Consider the following 25,245-nt stretch of genomic DNA (forward strand, 5'->3'; position numbering starts at 1 on the left):
AATTGTTCTCGAGTTGCATCAACAGCTTAAAAGTCGACCAAATTAAAACTTGGACTGGACGGGTCAAAAAGTCCAACCCTCTGAGGTTTTTATAGACCCAAAACAATTTGTGTAGTTTTCCAGTGCAAAAAAATAGCTGGACGTCCATTGTGCAAAATAGTTTAATTCCATTTACAGAGCGGGGGGAGGATGACATTTAAACACACTCTTTTCAACACATTGTTTTAAAGGGATAGTTCACCCAAAAGGTTATATTCTGCCATATTGACTTGTTCTTTTTTTGTTTGTTGAATGCAAAAGAAGATATTTTGAAGAATGTTGGAAAGCTGCAACCATTGACTTTCATAGTATTAGTTTTTTCTACTATTCCAGCAGGCACCTTGATGTCAAAACCATGTCATGCAAGTATATCTTCATTGAAAAAGTTGGATTATGTTTATCATGCTGCCTTACGTTTTGTAATGAGTGCCTCTTCTGCATATGCTGCTGTTTATCTGCAATTACCAACTTATATTTGTAGTCTACATTGTAAACTGGCATTTGGCCACTAGGTGGCTGCTATCACTGCATTGGGAAAGGAAGTGCGTTGGCAGGAAGCAGTTTTTGACCATACTACAGAGTAGCATCATAGACTGTAAGATATGGACGTAGTATCCATGACCCATAGGTTTCTGAAGAAAGCAAAAGAAGCTAAAAGTAGGCGTGGCCAACGTCACCATTTTGTTAGCGCATCATCGCACCAACCGACGCATACCAAACAAAGGCAAAGAGGCAGAGCTACAGATGCCTGCAAGCGTTTTGCTTAGACAGGCTTTTCTTTGGAAGAAATGCTTAATACATTATTACCTGTGATTCGTTTGTGTTCTGACCACATGTGCTTGGTTGTATACAATATCAATAAAGTGTTTAGGCTTTTAAAAACACTGTTGTAGTACATTGAGGCACTAAACATTGTTCTTATGATGTTTTTCTACAGGAGGAAAACGCGAATTACTTTCAAACACTTCAAATATAGTCTTTGTTAGTAAATGCAGGGCTATTGAAATCCAGGCATAACACTGTATGACAACATTTCAGATGACTGTTCAATAGCCTACAGCTCAATCTGTCAGTGCATTCAAGTTCTGGAGTGCATTCAACTTCTACAGAAAAATATAAATGATAAATGATAAGAAATACATTTATAGAGATGGTTTAAGTATATAATTTCATTCACCTGGGAAATGGTGGCCACATGAATGGTTTGTGAGCACAATTTAGTGCACACAGCATGCCATATCATCTGATAATTGTAGGAAATAATTCCAAAAGCCAGTTGACTGTGTAAAGCCACATGAAACAAAACAAAAATACGATGTATATGCTGAGTTCAGCGGCGAATCAGCCGGAATCAGCTGAGGTGAAGTGACGACGACTTTATAAAGTATTTAAACATCAATGTTTGAAAGCAAGTATGCTGAAGATAAGCTGTATTGGAAAACGAATAAAGACGTTTTATCTGCAGCTATTTTTGCCTAGGGACTCTAACTTATACACGTATAAAACTTGGTCACTTTACCAACAATAGGCAATTGGACAGCTGCTAGAAAACTATAGTACTAGATCTTCTGCCAAATTCATTTTAAACGTTCCACAAAGTCATTTAGAGTTTTTTTTTTTGCTCCCTCATTATGGAACGAGTGGCAGAGTATTGTGATGACAACTAAACGACAACTAAAAACTCATTTTTTCTGAGAGTACCTGAACTCTGATGAATAAAACCAAAACTCTTCTCCCCCCACCTCATTACACACCAACCAAAATACTATTAAGAGTTCTGAGTGTGCCTCACACAGGTGAGTGGGCTTGATAAACCACCTGTAGAAACACTATTCACTCTCAAAAAAAACTCACACTTGCTCTAGCACTAAATTCTCTGAGCACAACCAAGTTACTTGTATAACTAGCACTTCTTGTGTGTACTGCCTCTTGTTGAATCGCTGTCAGACTCCCGTGTTGTGTCATGTGATCTTCCCCCATGTTTCCATGCTCCATGTGTGTTTATTTGTATCACGTGACCCCTTTGTTCTAGTTCACGCCATTTGTTAATGTTCCATGAGTCTCACCTGTGTTCCCCCCTGTGTATCATAAGTGTCATAATGTCCTTGTGTATTTATACCCCTTAGTTTGGTTTGGGTTTAGTTTGGGTTATGCCAATGCTAGATGTCAAATTGTTGTCATTTTTACATACATTTTTCTTGGTTTTATCGGAACAAAAAAAATGGTTTGGAACAAGTAAAGAGTGAGTAAATGACCACATTTTCTTCTTTTTTAGTGAACTATCCCTTTAAGTGCATGTCCACGCTGTAAGTGAGAGGGGTTTGGCAATTTGAAAGTAAGCATATCTTATAGTTATCTCATTTCCTTCAAGACATTAGTAGACACAAGTGTAATGGAATCTCTATAGGCGTTTGCCGGAAGGTTAATTGTGATGATAACTGTCAGGCCTTTGCTTGAACACATACAGACCTATTATTCCTGTTTTAATAGAGCACAGCTGGGCTTTTCGAGCACATTGTGACCAGCGCTCTACTGCTTTGCCAGACAAAATGGAAGGAGGAAGTTTTATTGAAAGAAAATGCCAATAAAAGGGATGCCGGTTCCATCACGGAGCAAAACAAACTATGTAAAAAGACCCCTCGAACAAGTACAGGGACTTTTAATAGTGAAGCACTTTATTTGCTGCCATTTTATGAGCATATGTCTCATGTCTGTTTTATTCAGGTTTATAGTGGAATTTGCGTTAACCTCATCCTGTGGCTGAGGTCATTCAGACGGATCAAGTTACTCACAGGTTTGAAATCTTCCGGGTCTGGGAAATACTTGGGGTTTCGGTGAGCCCAGTAAGGAGACAACATCAGCATGTCTCCAGGTGGGATAATGTAATTCTGAAAAGCAGAAAACATGCAATTTTTGGTAACACTTTATTTTAAGGCATACCTGTCAACATTGGGAAGTAAAAATATGGCATACACTTTAATTGAAAATACAATAAAAGGTCAAATAAAATAAAAATGTGCCTCTATGGCCTATACAGAAATCATTAATTATGCAGGAAATTAAAGAATTTGTTTTCACTGTATTTAAATATTGATTAAAGTTGCTATAGTTATTTAGTGAAGAGCAGCAAATCTCTTATTTTGATACACTGTTTAAGTCCAATTCACAGATGTGAAATAAAAGCATTCGGTCACTTTCGTAACTGTTCATTTAGCTCATTTAAGACAAAATGATTTGTTAAAAATAAAACACACCAGGATGGAAAGGTTTACATGGCCTATTATTAAGTATATTTGTCTGTTTAAAAACACACCCAAATACCAAAGTGTCCACACTGAGTCACCCGTTTTGCAATTTAACTACAAAATAAATGTAACTAACCCATTACAGCGACTGAGAAAAAAAATGAGGAATTAAATTATAGTAAAAGTTATTTGTGAAAATGGTATTGGTACATCTGAATATTTACTGATATTTTTTACTTTGCCTGTTCTTGATGTGCACGAAGGCTCCTGCCAATGCTATTCTGTCCTTTTGATTGGTTGTTATTTGTGCTGCACGATACTGATAAAACATGATTTAATTGTGATTACAATATTTTTTGTGATATGACATTTCTCTAGAGGAACTATTTGAAATTTGCTTATGTGAGGAATCATACAAAATAAACAGGTAATGCATAAATTCTACTCAAATCAAATCTCAAATTAAATCAAAATGAAGTCAATTTAAATCAAATTTAGGCAAAAAAATACATTATAAATGCTAAAAACTTCTGTAGGTATTCTCATTCTTCTAGACTGATTCTTATTATCTACTCACACCATCGTGGAGCTAAAAATATGATAAAACAATCAGAATTGAGTTCATTTGAATTATTGACAATTGTCATTTAATAAAACTGATGACCCCTGACCTAATTTCTGCGCGATCTGAATTTCACAAACTGAATTTCTGATTGAATTGAATCTTGAAAACTTGAAACTGTATTTTTAGATGTTCAATATTTAGGTTAAGAAAGTCAAAACAATTTTTAAGAGCTGACACAATCATTAGCGACCTAATCCTTGTAGATCGCTGGTATAGACACGCAGATCGCCATAGAACTACAAATCCGCCATAATATGGACTACAGATCCAGTGCTGAAACGTTTACGCACACACACGGCCAGAGAATTGTCAATGACTGATTACATGGACTTTAAAAACAGCACACACAAGCAGGGGCGTAGCAAGCGGGGGGGACGGGGGAGATCCGTCCCCCTCACTTTTAGAGACCATTAAGAAACAGGTGATCAATAATTATTTGAACATATGATCTCATACAGCCGTCCCCCCCACTTTTAAAATGTCCACTACGCCCCTGCACACACGCACGCATCAGTGCTGAGTCTTGTTTAGCTGCATAGTGAACATTACGACATGTTTTTCTTCCCTTGCTGTGTTAGACCTTTGCTTTGTTTTAGTGTTTATTCCTGTCTGCTGACTGCCTTCTGACCACTCGCCTGTTATTTGACTTGGATGGATTCTCTGTATGTACCTGTTTGCACCTCTGTTAACTGTTGCTTACCTGACCATTCTTGTTAATAAACCTGCATTTGGATATGCACCTCCGTTGTCAGCATCACATTCACATAACAAGGGCAAATAATATTCAGTTTTATTAAATTACAACTGTCAGTAATTCAAATTAACACCATTAAATTCAGGATGCTTTGTCATATTTTAAGCTCCATACACTATTATTTGTATTTATTTACAGATCTAGGTTTACTTTTAAGCTGCTCTAGCCAAAAGCAGAACTGGGGAGGCGGGTATAAAAATAGTAAGACCTCATCTGATTGGTCACATTTGTATAAACAACCAATACATGGAACAAACAAATGGTTAGCACATAAAATATTATATCTATCTGCAACAGAAATATTGCATATACTTTTATCATGATAATTTTTTTTCTCGATATATACAGTTGAAGTCAGAATTATTAGCCCGCTGAATTATTAGCCCCTATTTATTTTTTCCCCAATTTCTCTTTAACTGAGAGAAGATTTTTTTCAACACATTTCTAAACATAATAGTTTTAATAACTCATTTCTAATAACGGATTTATTTTATCTTTGCCATGATGACAGTACATAATATTTGACTAGACATTTTTCAAGACACTTCTATACAGCTTAAAGTGACATTTAAAGGCTTAACTAGGTTAATTAGGTTACCTAGGCAGGTTAGGGTAATTAGGCAAGTTATTGTATAATGATGGTTTGTTCTGTAGACTAATCGAAAAAATATATAGCTTAAAGGGGTTAATAATTTTGAAAAATTAATAACTGCTTTTTTTCTAGCTGAAATAAAACAAATAAGACTTTCTCCAGAAGAAAAAATATTATCAGACATACTGTGAAAATGTCCTTGCTCTGTTAAACATCATTTGTGAAATATTTTAAAAAGAAATAAAATTCAAAGGGGGGCTAATAATTCTCACTTCAACTGTATATTGTGTTGTCTAGCAGTTGTCATGCATTTAATATCTTATCTTTTAAGATTCATTTCTTATATCAGGACATTGATAAATGTTATGGTTTTCCAAAAAGCAGTACTAAACTATTATACCGCTATTTCTTGTTGTGATTTCCTATCTGTATTTAACCTCAGAATGGCCTCAAAGTAAAAGAGGTGCTAAAGTCTGATTTTGTGGTGGCTGAGCTTCAAAATTAAATTATTATTTTAATCCTACTTCAAGTGATGAAGGATTTTAAAAATCTGACAGTAATCAGTGTTGAGTACCGTTGAAGGATATCCCGGCCTGGTTTAAGTGTTTGAAAATGATTAACAGTTGGAAAGTAGAATAGTAATAAAAAGTAATCAAATGTAATCAGTTACATTACTTTTGAGAGATTGTGTGTCTTTTTGTCATATGCGAACAAGTATCTGCCAGGGGGAGGGCTCATATCCATTGTCGTATCTATTATAAAGTAAGATCCTTGAAGACCAATAACATCACTGCTGAGGAACTGTACACTTTCTTCATAAAGTCTTCTCCTGTAATAACTTTAATCAGCTTGTTTATTTTAAGTACTAAAGTAATTAAATACATTAGCGAGCCACACAAGAACAATTAAGCCAAATAAAGCTAAATCTAACACTTTATAAAGTAATTGTCTTAGTTAAACAAAAAATGCTTTTCTTGTCTTTTTTCTAGTCCAAATATCCACAAATTCTTAAATCAAGAAGCATTGGCAACACTTTAGAATAATGGTCCATTAGTTAATGTTAGTTCATCTATTCTAACATTAAGTATCTATAATCTTGTAAAGCATTTATGAATCATAGTTAAACATTAACTAGTGCATTATAAAAATCCAAAGTTGTGCTTGTTAACATTAGTTAATGCACCGTGAGTTAATAGGAACCAACATGAACCATTCATTCATTCATTCATTCATTCATTCATTCATTATCTGTCTCTTATTTATCAGGGGTCGATGCAGTGGAATCAATCACCAACTATTTCGGCATACGTTTACGCAGTGGATGTCCTTCCAGCCGCAACCCTTTACTGGGAAACACCCATACACACTCATTCACACACACACACACACACACACACAACACACACACACACACACACACACACACACACACACACACACACACACACACACTCATACTGTACACAATGGCTAACTTAGACCGCATGTCTTTGGATTGTGGGGAAAACCGGAGCACCCGGAAACCACCGCGAACACGGGGAGAACATGCAAACTCCACACAGGAATGCCAACTGGCCCAGCCAGGACTTGAACAAACGACCTTCTTGCTGTGAGGTGACTGTGCTAACCACTGAGCCACTGTACCTCCAAATGAAACATTATTTAACATAAATAACATTAACTAACATTAACAAAGATGAATAAATACTGTATTAAATGTATTACTAATAGTTTGTTTGATCCATTAACTAATGGACCATAATTTTAAAGTGTTACTGAAGCTTTTTCCAGACAAGCAAAAAAAAGGTCTCATTTTCAGAAATAATAAGTCAAAATTAAGTGATTTTTTTTTTTTTTTTAAGTAAGCTAAATAATCTGCCACGGGTAAGCAAAATAATCTTCTATTCACTTTAGAATAATATTATTTCACTTTCCCCATTGGCAGATTATTTTGCTTGTTTTAAAGAAAAACTCGCTTAATTTTAACATATTTCTGAAAACAAGACTAATTTCTTGTTTGTCTAGAAAATGTTTCCTGATTAAAGAATTTGTAGTTATTTGGACTAGAAACAAGAGAAAAACTCTGAGTAAGAAATTTATTTTTGCAGTGTATTTAGTTTTAAACAGGGTAACTTTCAGGGCTCTATTTTGACAATCTAGGCGCAAAGTCCAAAGAGCATGGCGCTAAAGCATTAAGGGCGTGTCCAAATCCACTTTTGCTATTTTAAGGACAAAAAAACACGCTCTGCGCCGCGGTGCATGGTCTAATAGGGTTGTGCTTATTCTCTTAATGAGTTATGGGTGTGTTTTGAGCATAAACCAATCAGAGTGTCATCTTCCATTCCCTTTAACAGTTGTGATGCGCCATTTTGCTATTTATATGGCGGACTTTGTAAGTGGAAAAACTGAAAGCTTCACTAGCGAGAAAACAGTTGAACTGACTATCTGCAGCACGAGGACAAAGAATGATCCTCCTCCAATCGGCCTTTACTTTCTCTTTCTCTCTTTTGTGGATAAGGAAATGGTGTTGTTCACTCCACTAAAGACATCCATCAGCCTACATATTTAATTTAGTTTGTTAAGCACAAAGATTTGTTTCAAAACTATTTCTAAATTCAGTTCTAATTTTCAGCAAACAAATAAATGAGCAATAGTAACGAAGTGTGGTCAAAAACCTGAGTTATATCCAAATACACATGCTATGCCCCAATGGTCGAAAAACCGACAGGTGGAAAAATCTAAGCTTGTTTTTATTAAAACAAATTTAAATATGCATATAATAAATAATACTAATAATAACAATAACATTATACAAATGCAGATTGTCATGAATAAACTGAAAAAAGTTCCCCGAGATGGAGGCATGAAGGCAGTGGTTTTTATAATTATGTAGTAAACAATAATTTTTGTAATAAATTAATCCTTTCATTCTTTTTCATTTGTGAAGATATGCGATATTGCTGAAGATATATTTGCGTATTGCTGTACATCCTGCGTGTTTTAAGCGAGGCACATAACGCGCTCTGCTTTCAGCTGGTCAATTGCGCAGTCTATTTTAGTTCCTAAAAATAGCAATGCATCAACAATGTGCCTTAACACACCTTTCTTCTAGACCAGCACACCCATGAGTCCACAAAGTGCGGCAAATAGATTTTGCTATTTAAACAATGTTGCGCAATATGGGAAAATTAGGGTTGCGCTGGTCTGAAAATACCAACACATCGTGGCAAACACGTCTTGCGCCTTATTGTGCTGGGTGTATGATAGGGCCCTCAATCTGTTACTTTTCCAGTGTAACTTTCCTAACACTGGACTGAGATTTTCAAAATGAAATCAAATTTGCATCATCGTGTTTATATTCAGATTCAGTGAAGATGCTCTTTATACAGTATTTGCACTGCATACACTGTAAAAAAAAATGCTTGGCTCCACACAATTCCTTCATGTTGTCCCAACACAAATTGAAACTGAATAACTTGATTGTTTTTGCAAATGTAAAAAACTCAACAATTGTGTTGATTCAGCTCATTTTAAATAAGTAGTTTGAACAACCAGCAAAATACTTTTATAAGTGTGGATCTATGAGAAACACAGACATAATACAGATTGTCAATGTCCACAGTATATTATTACGGCTGACCTGTAATTTGAGAGGCCGCACTACTTTGCGAGTGATGGCTCCGGGGGCCCTCAACCGAATGGCTTCCATGATACACCACTTCACATATGGCATCTGCTGTAAGTCATCTAGGGTCACCTTTGTCTTCCGCTTGTCTTAAATGGAAAGCAAACACACAATGACTATAGTGTATGGAGCTTAAAATATGACAAAACAACCTGAATTTCAATTGTGTTCATTTAAATTATTCATTCATATTCCTTTGGCTTAATCCCTTTAATCATCAGGGATTGCCACAGGGGAATGAACCGCCAACTTATCCTGCATATGTTTTACACAGTGGATGCCCTTCCTGCTGCAGCCCAGTACTGGGAATCACCCATACACTCTCATTCACAGACATACACTAAGGCCAATTTAGTTTATTCAATTCACCTATAGCTCATGTCTTTGCACTTGTGGGGGAAACCGGAGCACCCGGAGGAAACCCACGCCAACACGGGGAGAACATGCAAACTGCACAAAGAAATGTCAACTGACCCAGCCGGGACTAGAACCAGAAACCTTCTTGCTGTGAGGCAACAGTGCTATCCATTGAGCCACCATACCGCCCGTTCATTTAAATTACTGACAATTGTAATTTAATAAAACTGACTATTATATGACATTAAAATTTGTTTTGAATTTGAAATTCTTAACTGGAATATTGAACATCTGAAATTTAAGACACCTGATTTAAAAAATGAATAAATAAATACAATTGTCAATAATTAAACTGAGCACAATTCAAATTCAGATTGTTTTGTCATATTTTAAGCTCCATAATAGTTAGTTTCAAGAGGTCAGATGATGAACAAGAGCCTGGATGGATCTGTCTAACCAAAGATATTATTACTGCAATATTTTTGTACCTTTATTTACCTTATGTGCTCTTGTACTATGCTTAAAGATGCAGTTAGGTCAAAATGATTATCCCTCCCTTGAAATTTGCATTATTTTTCAAAGTGATGTTAAACAGACCAAGGAGATTTTTTAAAATATTTAATTTTCTTCAAGAGAAAGTCTTATTTCTTTTAGTTTGGCTGGAATAAAATCATGTTTTGTTTTTAAAACAAATGTTAAGGTCAATAATATTATTAGCCCTTAAGAAATGATTGCTTTTGATTTTCTGCAGCAGTGATTCCCAAAGTGGGGGTCGCTTGGTGATTTCCAAAAATCAAATAAATTTTATTAAACCATTAGAATGACCATATTTTATCCATAATCCACAGAAGATAAAAATATGAGTTCACAGTTACATAAAGCAACAACATACAAATAGAATTCATCAGCATTTTAATAATTTCTCTCACAGGATTGGTTTGTTTATGTTAGATTAACAACACTGCAGTAGTGTTAGCTGCAGCAGATTGATTTTATAGCACCAGGTTAAACTTTCTGACACCTTTAAGGCAATCAAATACATTAAAAATAAATACAGAACATTGAGAATGATCTCTGAGTGGCAGTCTCCAAAATTAAACCAAGAATAGACTTGTGCTGAAAACATTGTGCCCACCAGTCTCTATAGGTGAGGTTAATACTAAATTAAACAAATAATAAATGATATAAATTATAGCCTATGGTTGTTAGACTGTTGCACTTTTTTGTGTTGTCAGTATGCTTGTGTTTATAGGCCTATTGTTGTGTGTGCAACATTTCTATACTTATAAATACCTCCGAGGAATGTGGGGGTCATGAGTCACTGGCATTGTTATTTTGGTGGTCACAGGCTGAAACGTTTGGGAACGCCTGGTCTACAGAACAAATTACTGTTATCCAATAACTTGCCTAATTATCCTAACTTGCATAGTTAACCTAATTCACCCAAGTCTTTAAATTGCACTTTAAGCTGAATACTAGTATCTTGCAAAATACTGTCATCATGGCAAAGACTGAATAAATTAGTTATTAGTTAACTATTATATTTTAAAACAAGTTGGATAAACTCTACTTTAAGCAACACTTCAGAAATGATCTTAAATTAATTCAAATTTCAGAGAGGGGCTAATAATTCTGACTTCAACTGTATATGCATATTTAGTTGATGTATTGTGCATATTTAATCGATAGAGTACCAATTCTATTATTAGAGCACGTGGATATTTTTGTCGTATTGTAATGTTTTATGCCAAAATAATACCGCTGAGAGCTTGACAATAATAATAAATAATGCATGTGAGCTTGCTGCCCTCTTGTGGATCTAGGAGGAAATGCAAGTGGTTGCGGAGAGAGACAGCGAGGGTGCATAATACAATTGTTTTTTTTTAAATCTATTTTGTTGTTTACAACTTTCAGTATACATATAACATTGTTGTTGTTTTATTTAATTTACATGTTTCATTATTATTTAATTTTTTTATTATTATTAATTTTAAAGAATTTGCTTTTATTTTTCAAGGATGCATTTAATTCTCCAAAAGTAAACCTTTTTTGCATTACATTTGAATGCATTGGTACAAATAAATATATTTAATTCTTGCAAATAGATAATTTTCAAATAAATACTGTTTTTCTGCATTTCAGAAAAGCATAAAAAATAATCAACAATTGTATTACAGTTTACACAAAATACAATGCAGCACATCGGGAAAGGATCATGTGGCATTCTAAGTTCAGCATTTTGGTTTTGTTACATCTCCTTTTTAAATAGAAATTGAAATAAAATGACTATATATGTTTATATTTAGTCTATTTTCTTGATTAAATAAATACAGCCTTGAAAGAAGCAAGTGCTTAGTTGTTTGTTTCATTTTTATAATGGAAGCAATTATATTTTATCAACCTTCTTGATAAATTGGGTTGATAAATGTGTTGGCTGGGAGTCTGAGTGGGGCTATAAAGTTAAAACAATTAGAAAGGAATTGCTTTTACCTTGGTGACCAAGGACATAGTTGATCTGATCCATTGCAATCTTATATGCTGCAGGGTTGGACAAAATGAAAGCAACTGCCCAAAACGTCACCTATAGAAAAAAGTAAACAGTCTCAGCAACATTATGCACATGTTCCAATCCAAGCTGAGTTTTCACAGAGAAGAATACTGTGCAATAATTACACTGACATAAATCGCTTACTGGTATAGCATTTGCCAAGGAAGCCCAAAGCAACAGTAAACCATAATTGGGTAGATATTTTTCACTTATTGAAGCAGCCAGGTGCTGTAGTAAAGTCTGAGAAGGAGAAACACGCATTAGTTTTGGTGTCATTGCATTATTAAAGTGGCAGTCCTTACAAAATAAAAGTGTCATCCTTCTGTGCTGAAGATAGAAAACAATATTTTAATGAATATTGATAACATAACTGTTTCATTTTCCTTTAAAGATACAGATTTTTTTTTTTTTGTCTATACACTGTGGAAGTGGAAATGGAAACTGTTACCAAGAATCTTTAAGACACACAAGTTTGGAAAAACTTAAGGGTAAGCACATGTTAAAATGACCAGTAACTGCAGAAAGAATTATAATAATATGCTGATCCCAAAAATAATAATTCACAAGATCAAAAATGTGGAATTATGAATGAACTAAAAAAATTACTATGAATAAAAAAGTACTTTTATTAATAATATTATAATTATTTTACTCATAGCTGCTATGTGGTTGTCCTGAGAAGTGTTAATCTGAATTATAATATTCTTATTTGACATTTTGAAGACAGGTTATCTCTAGTTTAGTCAATACACACATACCCAACCGCTAATATTTTTATGTAATAATATTTCACCAATAATATTTTATTTTATTTTATAATTTCTGTTGGGACAACATGTTCCACATTGTGCATTGTTCAAGATCATAAGTAAAAAAAAAAGTGAATGTTTTTTTTTCACACAATGCAGCAATATTTGTAGAGTGAAACTGTAAAAAAAGCAGATAAAAGTGCTTTTAAAAAAATATATATTTCAAGGTTTCTTTTTTAACAGGCCATCACTGTGTTTTAATCAACAAAATGTGGATTACCATATATTATTGTGCATTACCTTCCTATCACTCTCACTATAGAGGGTCTCCTCTGATTTGTTAACCATTTTTCTCAGCAGAGAAAGCAGCCATTGCTTTGAGTTTGCCCATTCCCTGATGAAGAAAAAAGATGCATCCATTACTGCCTATAGAAGTGATGTACAGTAAATATCCAAAGATTTACAGTATATATACGTTATTATATAGATTTAGGCAACCAATTGTGTTTTTTTTCCGTCATATTGTGGCAGGTCAGGCAGGACTGCTCACATACTTGAGGAACATCTCTGGGAGTTGTGAGCCGTACTCAAATCCCTCATCGTAGGTTGTGAACTTCTCCAGAAACTTCTGCCTGCTGAGGGCGCTGCTGGGCGAATTACAGCGGCCCAGTAAGTTGCTCATCACTGACGGATACATTACACTCCTGAATACAAGACAAGAAGACTTTAATTCATCTTTTCAAATAATGTACATATACTAACATATTCTGGAATGATTTTTGTATTTTCATACATACATTTTCTGCTTAGAACTTTTCTTTATTATATAAAGATATTTTATTTGGCTGCCATACCTTTACGAAACAAGACAAGGACAAATATTATCTAATAAATGTATTTATTTTTCTTTTAAATTTCAAGCTGCTAAACCATATTTTCCTGTTTTCTGTAAAGATCTTAAATCATTCGTCAATAGTCGTACATCTTACAATTCCAATGCATTTAAATCACTTTGTTTTACCAGTTTGTCCGGAAAAAGTCATTAATCATTTAAAATATCATTCATTATAGAGTAAACCATTTTATACAATTGTCCATACATTCATGCTGGATGCCATTGAAGACTTTTTCACCCATATTTAGACATTTTAATTATTATCATTATTAGAAAGTTATTTTGTGTTTTGTTAGCATTTATTATGTGTTTTATGTTTATAAAATCAATTAGGGAATTTAATTTAACGCAAACACCAACATGATACATCTGGTATATTTTCTGTACAGTAGTGTTTCATTTTAAAATGATTTTTCGATTAATTAATTAGTTAATTATTATAGATTTTAATCAGTTTATGAACCCATGCAGTTCCTTCCCTTATCATCCAGAAAACCTTAACATAATGTGTCAATAAATACAATTCAATAATAAATTTATTCTTTTTCTCTTTATATCTATATCCATTTGACATCCAAATTATAAAATAAATGTGTTAGCACATAGGTCAAAAGTAGTCATACTGTACTACATAAAATGTGTGTTACGTCCCAGGATGTATTTGCTTTTTCTTTTTCTGCTCTACTCTAGGAGATAATGACCATCACCTGTTGCCAATGCCGAACTGCTCACTGATTGGAGGATGAGAAGAGCAGTGGACATTTAAGCAGTGTGTGGGGGCTGTTTTGTAAGGTTTTTTTTGGGGGGGGGGGGGTCCTTTAAAGCATTATCTGTTGAGGAGCTTTAATTTGTTTAAGTTCTGTTAATGGTGTTGTCAATCTTAGAAAGTTTTTGCCTGAGAAACTGTTTTTGATTGTGAGTTTACTTTAGATTTTTCACTACTGCTTTATTTTTGACTCTATTAATTTGGGATCGGATTAGTAGAGAGACGCTGTCTTTTTTTTTTTTTTTTTTTTTTTTCTGTTTGTGTTAGTGAGGGTATTTTTGACTTTTTTTTTCTTTTCTTTGATAAATTCAGTTCCCTTTCTATCAGTTTGAGAACTTTTAGTTTGTTGTTTTGGCTTGAACTCCCTCTTGAAGCTTTCTTGAAACCCTCCCTTAATCATTGAATAAATTGTAATTCTTTGTTCAATTTGCATTGAGTTTTTTTCTCTTGGGGAAATTTTTCCTTTCGTTTAGTCTTTTGGGAGGTTGCTCATGGGACCTCATTGCTGACACACACAAACTCCACTAACATTCAGTTGCGTACCTGTGTTCCCCTAGACAGAATTAACCCTCTATGCATGGTGTTGCCCTTAGGCAACAAACCATTTTTTGGGGGGGGGGCACAAAACACTCCTTTACATCTTAAGAAAAATATTACAAAATTCTAACAATGACCAATAAAATTGGAGGTATTTGTGGGTTTGACAATTCTGGGGGGAAAAAAGCCATTTTTGGGACCATAGCCGCCTTGAAGCATTCAAAGATATGAGTTAAACTTGCAAAAAGCAACAGTTCTGCACAGTTTATCTTTACCCCTGCTTGTTTGTTCCTCATTTCAGGGGCTGCACGGTGGCATAGTGGGTAGCACGATCGCCTCACCAAGATGGTCGCTGGTTGGAGCCTTGGCTGGGTCAATTGGCATTTCTTTGAGGATTTTGCATGTTCTCCCCGTGTTTGCATGGATTTCCTCCGGGTGCTCCGGTTTCCCCCAAATTCCAAAGACGGTATAGGTGAATTGGGTAAGCTAAATTGTCCGTAGTGTCTGAGTGTGTATGGATGTTTCTCAGTGATGGGTTGCAGCTGTCGGCGGTTCATTCCACTGTGGTGACCCCAGATTAATAAAGGGACTAAGCTAAAGGAAAATGAATGAATGAATATTCCTCATTTCACATATAATAATATACAAAAACCCGTGTTTCAGTCCCTAATAGCATGGTGCCCTGGGGCAACAAACCAAAATCTGGTGAGGGCTAGGGAGGAGCACATTTTATGATTGATTTATTATAAGAGCCCCAAGCACCCAAAAATTGGGGTGAAATTTTTTTTCTTCTAAAACAAAAATTCATGCCATACAGGGTTAAGGTATCGTAGTGTGTATTACACAGATTGCAATACTTGTGTTTTGAATTTTCATCATGTAATTTGTATTACAAGATTGCTGTAACACTCTTTAAAATTAAGGCACTTTAATGTCATTATTGGTTTCTTGAAGAACAGGTAAGAAATATCTATATATAAGGTAAGAAATATATATATTTTCTGGGTTGGTGTTGCATATTACACTACAAAAACCTTGTAATAAACTGGCAGGATATTTTCTGTTATTGTACAGACTTATTTCATATATTATTTATCTCTATATTATTTCAAACTACTAAAATGTCAAAAAAAAAAGTCACTGTTAACTGTAGAGTTGAATTTTCCACATCAAAAGTCGACAGAGCAGAGATCAACATCCCATAATGCAATTCACAACCGTAAATAAACAGAACTGTTATTTAGAATATTTTTTACAGTGTAAAAAAGTTAATTAGATTTTTTAAAGATTTTGACCAATTATATTTAGATTCTTCTATATCATTACTATAAAAACTATTTGGAACATTTTTTTTTTATTTAAAGAGTGAATTTGTAAGTGAATTGATTATACTCCATAATATAAATGTACATTATTAAGCACAATGTGTTAGGCCGGCTGTTCTCTGAGGGAAACTTTAGCCCAATGTAAATAATTGATGTGAGAAGACTATACTTGATGAGCTCATTTAGCTGTCCAGATCCTTTGCTTCCAAGACTCTCCAAATGGTCATTAAATTCTTCACACAGGTGAGGAGAGAGCATCGCTGTGTTGCCCGGAGTCAGTCTGCCTTTGATTATAGCCGAACAGGTCGGATGGGACTCAAAGAAGTTGTCTTTGCTGATAGAAGCTGGACAGGAAGACAAATAAGGTTAACACGAGTCACATTATCGCAGACTACAGTATTGATGACGCTTCAGCATTGAAAGTAAGCCGGTCAAGGACATGGTAATAAATCATGCGCTGAGTTCAGAGTCTAAGGTCATGTTTAAGAGACTAATTGATAGATTAAAGAGCTTTAGCAGTCAATTATAAAGGCAAAGACTGGTACCTGTGTTGTGAACGGGTTCTTGCACTGCTTGTTCAAAATCTACATCTTTAGAAGTGAAGAAAACTCGGAAGTCCTCATTTAGGGTCACAAACGTCATTCTCTTCCCAGCAGCTACAACAGTGAAAACTGGTCCATACTGGAGAAAAAAACCACACTGTTATTGTATACTTTACAGGGTTAGTTCACCCAAAAATATTTATTATCTGATAATTTACTCGCCCTCATGTGGTTTTAAGCCTTCATTATTCTGTTGAACAAAAAAGAAGATATTTTAAAGAATGTTGGTAGCTGCCATTAGCTTTCATAGTGGGAAATCCCCAATATATAGTATAATACATAAAACAGCAGGTTAACTGTTTATACACTCAATGGCCACTTTATTAGGTACAACTTACTAGTACCAGGTTGGATCCTCTTTTGCCTTCAGAACTGCCTTAATCCTTCATGGCATTGATATAACAAAGTACTGGAAATATTCCTCAGAGATTTAGGTCCATATTGACATGATAGCATCACGCATTTGCTACAGATTTGTCAGCTGCACATCATGATGCGAATCTCCCATTCCACCACGTCCCAAATGTGCTCTATTGGATTGTGATCTGGTGACTGTGGAGCCCATTTGAGTACAGTAAACTCATGTTCAAGTAACCAGCCTGAGATGATTCACGCTTTATGACATGGTGCTTTATCCAGCTGGAAGTAGCTATCAGAAGATGGGTACACTGTGGTCATAAAGGGATGGACATGGTCAGCGACAATACTTAGGTAGGCTGTGGCGGTGACACAATGCTTAATTGGTACTAATAGGCCCAAAGTGTGCCAAGAATGAATGAATCCCCCACACCATTACACCACCACCAGCAGCCTGAACCGTTTATGCAAGGCAGGATGGATCCATGCTTTCCTGTTGTTGAAGCCAAATTCTGACAATACCATCTGAATGTTGCAGCAGAGATCGAGACTCCTCAGAGCAGGCAATGTTTTTCCAAACTTCTTTTGTCTAAAAACCTGTGTAAATTGTAGCCTCAGTTTTCTGTTCTCAGCTGACAGAAGTGGCACCCGGTGTGGTCTTCCGCTGCTGTAGCCCATCTGCCTCAAGGTTGGACATGTTGTGCTTTCAGAGATGCTCTTCTGCATACCTCGGTTGTAACGAGTGGTTATTTGAGTTACTGTTGCCTTTCTATCGGCTCAAACCAGTCAGGACATTCTCCTCTAACTTCTGGCAACAACAAAACATTTGCGCCCACAGAACTGCCGCTCACTATACAGTTTCTCTTTGTCTGACCATTCTCTGTAAACCCTAGTGATGGTTGTGCGTGAAAATCCCAGTAGATCAGCAGTTTCTGAAATACTCAGACCAGCCCATCTGGCACCAACAACCATGCAACGTTCAAAATCTCTTAAATCACCTTTATTCCCCATTCTGATGCTTGGTTTGAACTGCAGCAGATCGTCTTGACCATGTCTACGTGCCTAAATGCATTGAATTGCTGCCATGTGGTTGGCTGATTAGAAATTTGTGTTAACGAGCAGTTGGACAGGTGTACCTAATAAAGTGGCAGATGAGTGTATGTAATAACTTTAACAAATTAAAGCTATTAGATACTAGTTAATTTGTTGAAGTTATGGTAAGGGTGAAGGGTGAGTAAACGATGACAGATTTTTCATTCTTTAGATCAGGGGTCACCAAACTTGTTTCTGGAGGGCCGGTGTCCTGGAGATTTTAGCTCCAACCCTAATCAAACACACCTGATCAAGCTAATTAAGGTCTTACTAGGTATACCTGAAACATCCAGGCAGGTGTGTTGAGGCAAGTTGGAGCTAAACCCTGCAGGGACACCGGCCCTCCAGGACCTAGATTGGTGACCCCTGCTTTAGATGAACTATCCTTTAAAATGTATAATTCCTCACTCGCCCAAATGACCGAATGTTACCTAAAATGCAAATGATGTGAAAAACATGCAGTTCAAAAACAGGCTATTTGTTTAGCGACCCCCGTGGTGAACTTTAAAAGCACTCTTTTGTGTGATTTCTTTCCTTGGCAGATGCAATTACCGAATTTTTGAGCAAACTGATTGTTAGTTACCATGCTTTCACAGGACTGTGCCCAGAACAGAAATTGTGTCAAAAAGGGCCAGTGTGTGCAGCTCTTGTCCTAGCTGCATAAATTATTGGTGAAGAGGTGAAGACAAACTCGGTTCAAACTCGGTTAGTGTGACACAGCACAAAAACAAAACACGTCAACATTGGCCACCGGGCTCTAGCTGATTGTGGTTGGTATCAGTTTTGTGGTTGGTAATGAAAGTATTGAAAGTATAATAGCATACATTATATATATTTTTTAAAGTCTTAGTAGGGAATACCATATTGTTATTGCAATTATATGTAATATGTAAAAATTAAGCAATTTCTTACTTCAATATGCAGCTTGAAATCTGTTTTTATATTTATTATTTATTAAAATGAATAATCTCCAGCTAACTTTAGGTGAAAAAAACATCAATCTGTTACTTTTGAAAATACTGCTCTAGAAATAAAACTATTAATAAGCACTTTTTTATTTTTCTACAGTAAGTGAGAGCAACAGGTTCATCAGAATTTACAGAGGAGGAGCTGGACTTCTGGACTTATTGGCAGACCCTGTATGTTTTATGCTACAAACTGTCTCGAAGCCTTTTAAATAGTCTACACTTTTAGATATTTATTAAAATATATGTACATTATTTTCACTTTTAACTAATAACAAAATCATATGCAAATCTGATATGCAAAAATACATATGCATATGCAAATCATACAAGTACAAATTTGATTCCACATGCACGTTATTTTCACTTTTAACTAACATTAAATGTATAAAAATGTGCAAAATAAATGAAAAATCGTATGCAAATTTGATATGCATAAGCAAATCCTATAAGTACAGTTTTGATTCCTCATGGCAATAATTTCTCAAGTTGGCAAACTTACTTTGGCTCTGGCTTGCTGGATGAAATGCAAAGGTGCTTTGCCAAATTCAAAAGCAGCCCCGAACCAGGGTATCCAACCTCTTATGCATGGAGGAGCATTGGGGTGACTTTTACCAAAGAGAAGATGAAACGAAATAATCACCACAGACACCGTCAGAATTAATGTAATCCATTCCATTGCGAACGGGAATCCAGTGACGCTCTACTTGAACGCATATAATGAGTGAAGTGCAGAAAAGGACCAGTTATTATATGTTGACACGTATCAGCTCGGATTCCCTCTCTCCGAGCATCAGGGCCATCATGACACTGAATCCTCCCACCACGCCGCTAACTCCGCCCACTGTAAACAACCCAAGCATCCATTAACCCTTACCATTTTCGCTTTAGCTCCTCCTACCATAACGCTATCCCCTCCCACCTATAGCTCACACCATTACATAGTCTTCCAACCGTATTTTAACCCCGCCTTTTGTTCGGATAACTCCGCCCACTGTGCGACAGGTGTATAATAAGATGCTGCTGACTGAGCTGTTCTTCATATTCAGGTAAAAGAAACATTACTCAGCATGAGTAACGGAGACTTAAATATATCAGTATTTGGTGGCTCAGCTATTAGGTATATAATTGCAAACTGTATCTTATCTCTGTAAAGATATAAACACTTGAATAAATACATTTTGTTACTGATTCATGCGTATAGTATACAGGGGAGCGCAGGGCACAAAGTAACGCGGGGTTATATGTAACACAGAGTTTTAAGGTATTTGCTCAGGGTTAACCATGGCATGCTTCCGAGGTTTTCACCACAGTGTCAGCAGACTTCTTCCTGCCAATTATTGAAAACTTTAGGCGAAATTTGGATGAGAAACACTGGAGAAACAATTTTTGCAGCATAAAAGTATTTTTTAGTATACTCGATACTTTTTTATTTAAAAAAAAATCTGTGAAAGTATGAACGTGAAATCTTATATTGTTGTGATCACCGTCTTATAGGCTAAAAGATGAAACCATTTTGAAAGATGTAAGAAACACACAGTGACTGCTAGCCAGTTTTGAGGAAAACATAACACAGCGGGATTAGTTGTAACAGGGTGTTACAATTAAGCCACACACTGTAAGACACCGACTAAACTAACAAAATATTTTTTTGAATTTTGAGTGTAATGTTGAGAACATTTTAAATAAAAAATGTTTTTAATAGTAAATATTTGTTTTAATAGAAAAAAAAATATTTTATTGCTAATAAAGCAAATAAATGCATTGTATAATAATGGATAAATGGATAATAATGCAAATAGATTCAAATGTGTTTATCCAATAAACAAATAAATACAAAAAAATACTGTACTATGTAGAATAAAAAAGAAATGAGCCAATTACTGAGGAAATCTAGCTCCTATTTAAAGTAAACCGAAATTAAATTAACTGTGTGAAATCTGCCTTTGTAAGCATGTGTTACAGCTAACCCCCTGTCTGTTACAACTTGCCCCGCAGGTGGGGTAAATAGTAACATTTTTACTCATGGCACTTTTAGCAGTACTTCACAGAAACCATGGGTCCGGCGATCCTAATTCCAGCGCTCATTTGTAGGACAGGCTTGTGTGTTGTTGGTAAAAAAAATGGTTTGTCTAACCCCATTACTTTGTTCATTATTTGACCAAAACCAAAAAGTGTTACTTTGTGCCTGCTCTCCCCTATAGTAGGCCTATAAAAAGTTTAAATACTTCAAATAGGCCTAGTTTTATATTTTATAGAGTTCACAATATATGCATAAAATATTAAATGTTATAACCTACATCTACACAGTGTTGGGGAGGTTACTTTGGAATTGTAATAGATTACAGATTACAAATTACCCTATTTAAGATGTAATAAGTAGTGTACCTTTTCAATTACTTTATAAAAGTAAAGTAACTGATTACATCTGCTTACTTTTGATTATTTTTAAGTTTCTAACAGATATTTCCAACTAAATCATTTTCAAGCATTTCTACCAAGCAGGTGTGACCTTACAGTAGCTCAGTTTACTGTTAGAATTTCTTTCATCACTTTCATTCAATCTTTCATCACTTAAATTAAAATTATATTAAGTTTAGCCACAACAAAACCAGACGTTATAACAAAAAAGTGTTTACTGTTGTTACAAAATCAAAATTTTAGTCAGTTGTGCAGGGTGAATTTTGTGGCATTTGCATTAAAAAATACATCTAAGCTATTTTTTTAGCAATATCTTGATGATCAACAAAACTATCAACAAAACATGAGGCATAACTATTCAGTTCAGTTATTTACTGTAAATAATATGCTGTACCAAACAGAAACAAATTATAATATACAGTATATAACAGCAAAATCAAAAAATTAAATACAACCAGCTGTTCCACATTTACAATACTATAGTAATTTACATTAAATTGAAATATTTAGGAATAAGCAATATATTGTGTATATATATTTACAACTCTTCAATAATTACACAACATGATGTAGTATGGTGCAGTATTCAGTATAGGCCTATATAATCTTATTCGTAAGTAATATGGTTTAAAAATATTTTCATTAACCCTTAAATGAGAGTAGAAAATGAAAAGCAAAATAATAATAATAATTTCATTTCATTATTTTTTAAATGTAATCTAAATTGTCCATAGTGTATGTATGTAATTATGAGAGTGCAAACCTATTATATATGCAGCTACGATTATAACGAAGAAAGCTCATTGCAATGTTTAAAAGAGTCTAAACTGCCAAAAGTTGCAATAGTGTCTAACAGACTTGTTGTGCATCAGTTCTTAAACTGTATAAGCCTATACACACTTTAAGCTGTTAGTGTCATGCAAAAAGCACACACACGTTCATATAAAATGCATAAGGCATGAAAATATGATACAGGGTGCAGTATAGGCCTATATAATCTTATTCGTAAGTAATATGGTTTAAAAAAATATTATTTATTTTCATTAACCATTAAAGAGAAGTGGAAAATAAAAAGAAAAATAATAATAATAATAATAATAATATTTTCATGCAATTTTAAATGTAATGTAAATTGTCCATAGTGTATGTGTGTGAATGTGAGAGTGTATGGGTGTTTTCCAGTACAAGGTTGCAGCTGGAAGGGCATCCGCTGTGTAAAACATATGCTGGATAAGTTGGGGGTTCATTCTGCTGTGGCAACTCCTGATGAATAGAGGGACTACGCCGAAGGAAAATGAATGAATGAATGAACCTATATAATAGAGTATACATACAGTAAATAATATATTTTATTTTTTACCAATAGGCTTTAAAACTTTTCAAATATTTTTCTATTTTCAGATTTTCAAGCAAACTTAGCCAGCTACAGATTATAACGAAAAAGTAGAAAGATCATTGGAAATTTTAAAAGAGTCTAAACTACCAAAAGTTTCAATAGTGTCTAACAGACTTTGTCGTGCCTCAGTCCTTAAACTGTATATAAAGTAGGCCTATACACACTTTAAGCTGTTTGTGTCATGCAAAACGTACACACGTGCATATAAAATGCATAAGGCATTAAAAATACAGGATTCAGTATAGGCCTATATAATCTTATTTATAAGTAATATTTTCATTTATTTTTATTAACCCTTAAATAGGAGTGGAAAATAAAAGACAAAATAATAATAATAATAATAATAATAATAATAATAAATTAATAATAATTTCATGTAATTTTTAATGTACTCTAAATTATCCATAGTGAATGTTTGTGAATGTGAGAGTGTATGGGTGTTTCCCGGTATTGGGTTGCAGCTGGAAGGGCATCCACTATGGCATCCACTGTGTGAAACATATGCTGGATAAGTTGGCGGTTCATTCCGCTGTGGCAACCCCAGATTACCAAAGGGACTAAGTCGAAAAGAAAATGAATGAATGAATAATCCTTAAATTAAAGTGAAAAATTAAAAGCAAAATAACAACAATAATAATAATAATAATAATAATAATATCATGAAAATTGTAATGTAATCTGAACCTAATTATAAAACACATTCAAAATTAAATTTTAAATGGGAGTGGCAAATAAAAAAATTTGCTTCCTATATATATATATATATATATATATATATATATATATATATATATATATATATATATATATATATATATATATATATATATATATATATATATATATATTTTTTTTTTTTTTTTTTTTTTTTTTTAAATAGGATTTTATTCATTGCATCTCGCAGGATACGTTTTAGGGTTAAACAAAACAAACAAACAAACTACATTTATACACGTACATATTGTCATATCATATATTTGGTTGCAATCTAATCTGATAATAACAATTAGTTACATTAAATAGTTAATTCAATAACAATAAATGTCAGACTTCTTGTATTATTATTATTATTATTATTATTATTATTATTATTATTATTATTATTATTATTATTATTATATATTTACGACATTCTTTGAACAAAATTAACTATTTTAAATCCCACTTTAAGGCTTTCACATGTATGAAAAAGCAGATTTTATAAACACGGTCGCTGACGGCACATTTGTGACGCCACACTTCATCCGGGTCCTCCGCGCCTCGACCATGACGTCACGGGGTCCAGGAATGGCGGCGCTGTCTGCAGAGGGAAGCAGCCCGAAGAGCCCGAAACTTTCTTCCTAACATCACCCAGCAGCCACACGAGCTCCACCGCCCCGCTGACGGCCATAACAGCCTCCTAAAGAGCCCGCGCGACGGCGGAACCCGCTCTCGATTCCGTTACCGCCGAATCCCGACGTTCAAGCCCCTATTAGTTTGGTTGACTTTGCGAGGGCCAAAAGACAAGAGCAAAGACAGCGACTAACGGTACATTAAAACAACAACAAAGCACCCTGAAATATTCTCTTTCGAGTCCGTCCGTTTCACAGAAGGAGCTCGCTTGTGTTTTGCTAGTTTCTCGTCTTGCTCGTCCACCGCAAGGCTCGACACTGGCCCGATAAGGCAAAGAAAACCAGCCACCAGCTGCGGGTTTGATGCCACGATGGAGAGTTTAACACTGAGCGATGTCGAGCAGAAATATTACTCGGAACTCTTCCTCTCCTGTGATGTGGACAACGCCAAAAAAGTGGCTTCCAATGGCAAAGTTCTGGAGCTCTTCCGGGCGGCCCAGCTCTCAAACGAAGTGGTCCTTCAGGTAACGTTGCTAGTGTGTGTTCATTACTCCTCATTCAAATGTATAACTTGTGTATTAGTCAGCAGATCTGTGTGTGTGTTGTTGTTGTTATGGTTTTACACATGAGGAAGTTGGAATGATGGCTTGAGCTGATCAGTTCAGAAATGCCAGGAGCCCTGTTGGATTATTTGGGCGATGTCAAGAAGAGTGTTTAGACCGGTTGATGAATCAGTCTCCTTGTTGCTGAGTTGCACGGATGAAGAAGGGTGATGATGCATCAGTAGGGTTAACTTTGCTTCCTGTTGTGCAAGGCTGTAGATTTATTAGTTGTGCCTGCTTCCTCTTGAATAGAAGCGTAAATAGTCATTTTCTGCTTTTGTCAGGAGATGTGTCCATGTTTGATGAATTTAGGAATGTGTATCAAAGCAAACAAGCAATAATGTTTGGTGGCGTTGTGCATA

At 35.0% G+C, this 25,245-nt stretch overlaps 2 protein-coding genes across 4 annotated transcripts in view; one reads left to right on the plus strand and one right to left on the minus strand.

Moving 5' to 3' along the window:
- LOC130247687 (24-hydroxycholesterol 7-alpha-hydroxylase) overlaps nucleotides 1-19,923 on the minus strand; it is a 30,789-nt gene extending 10,866 nt beyond the window's left edge. The window contains exons 1-9 of the mRNA XM_056481099.1: nucleotides 19,636-19,923; nucleotides 16,663-16,798; nucleotides 16,287-16,461; nucleotides 13,149-13,298; nucleotides 12,895-12,988; nucleotides 11,990-12,085; nucleotides 11,788-11,878; nucleotides 8,896-9,029; nucleotides 2,832-2,927 (exon numbers count right to left, since the gene is read on the minus strand). Coding sequence (XP_056337074.1) covers nucleotides 2,832-2,927; nucleotides 8,896-9,029; nucleotides 11,788-11,878; nucleotides 11,990-12,085; nucleotides 12,895-12,988; nucleotides 13,149-13,298; nucleotides 16,287-16,461; nucleotides 16,663-16,798; nucleotides 19,636-19,812 — 1,149 coding nt within the window. The 5' untranslated portion in view covers nucleotides 19,813-19,923. The remainder of the gene's footprint in view (nucleotides 1-2,831; nucleotides 2,928-8,895; nucleotides 9,030-11,787; nucleotides 11,879-11,989; nucleotides 12,086-12,894; nucleotides 12,989-13,148; nucleotides 13,299-16,286; nucleotides 16,462-16,662; nucleotides 16,799-19,635) is intronic.
- A 4,298-nt stretch (nucleotides 19,924-24,221) lies between these two features.
- The window catches only part of reps1 (RALBP1 associated Eps domain containing 1), a 32,699-nt gene continuing 31,675 nt past the window's right edge, over nucleotides 24,222-25,245 (plus strand). For all 3 annotated transcript variants that reach the window (XM_056445352.1, XM_056445353.1, XM_056445354.1), the window contains exon 1: nucleotides 24,222-24,805. In XM_056445352.1, the coding sequence (XP_056301327.1) occupies nucleotides 24,653-24,805 (153 nt within the window). In that variant the 5' untranslated portion in view covers nucleotides 24,222-24,652. The remainder of the gene's footprint in view (nucleotides 24,806-25,245) is intronic.

Source organism: Danio aesculapii, chromosome 20 (genome assembly GCF_903798145.1).
Source record: "Danio aesculapii chromosome 20, fDanAes4.1, whole genome shotgun sequence".
Taxonomy (NCBI): domain Eukaryota; kingdom Metazoa; phylum Chordata; class Actinopteri; order Cypriniformes; family Danionidae; genus Danio; species Danio aesculapii.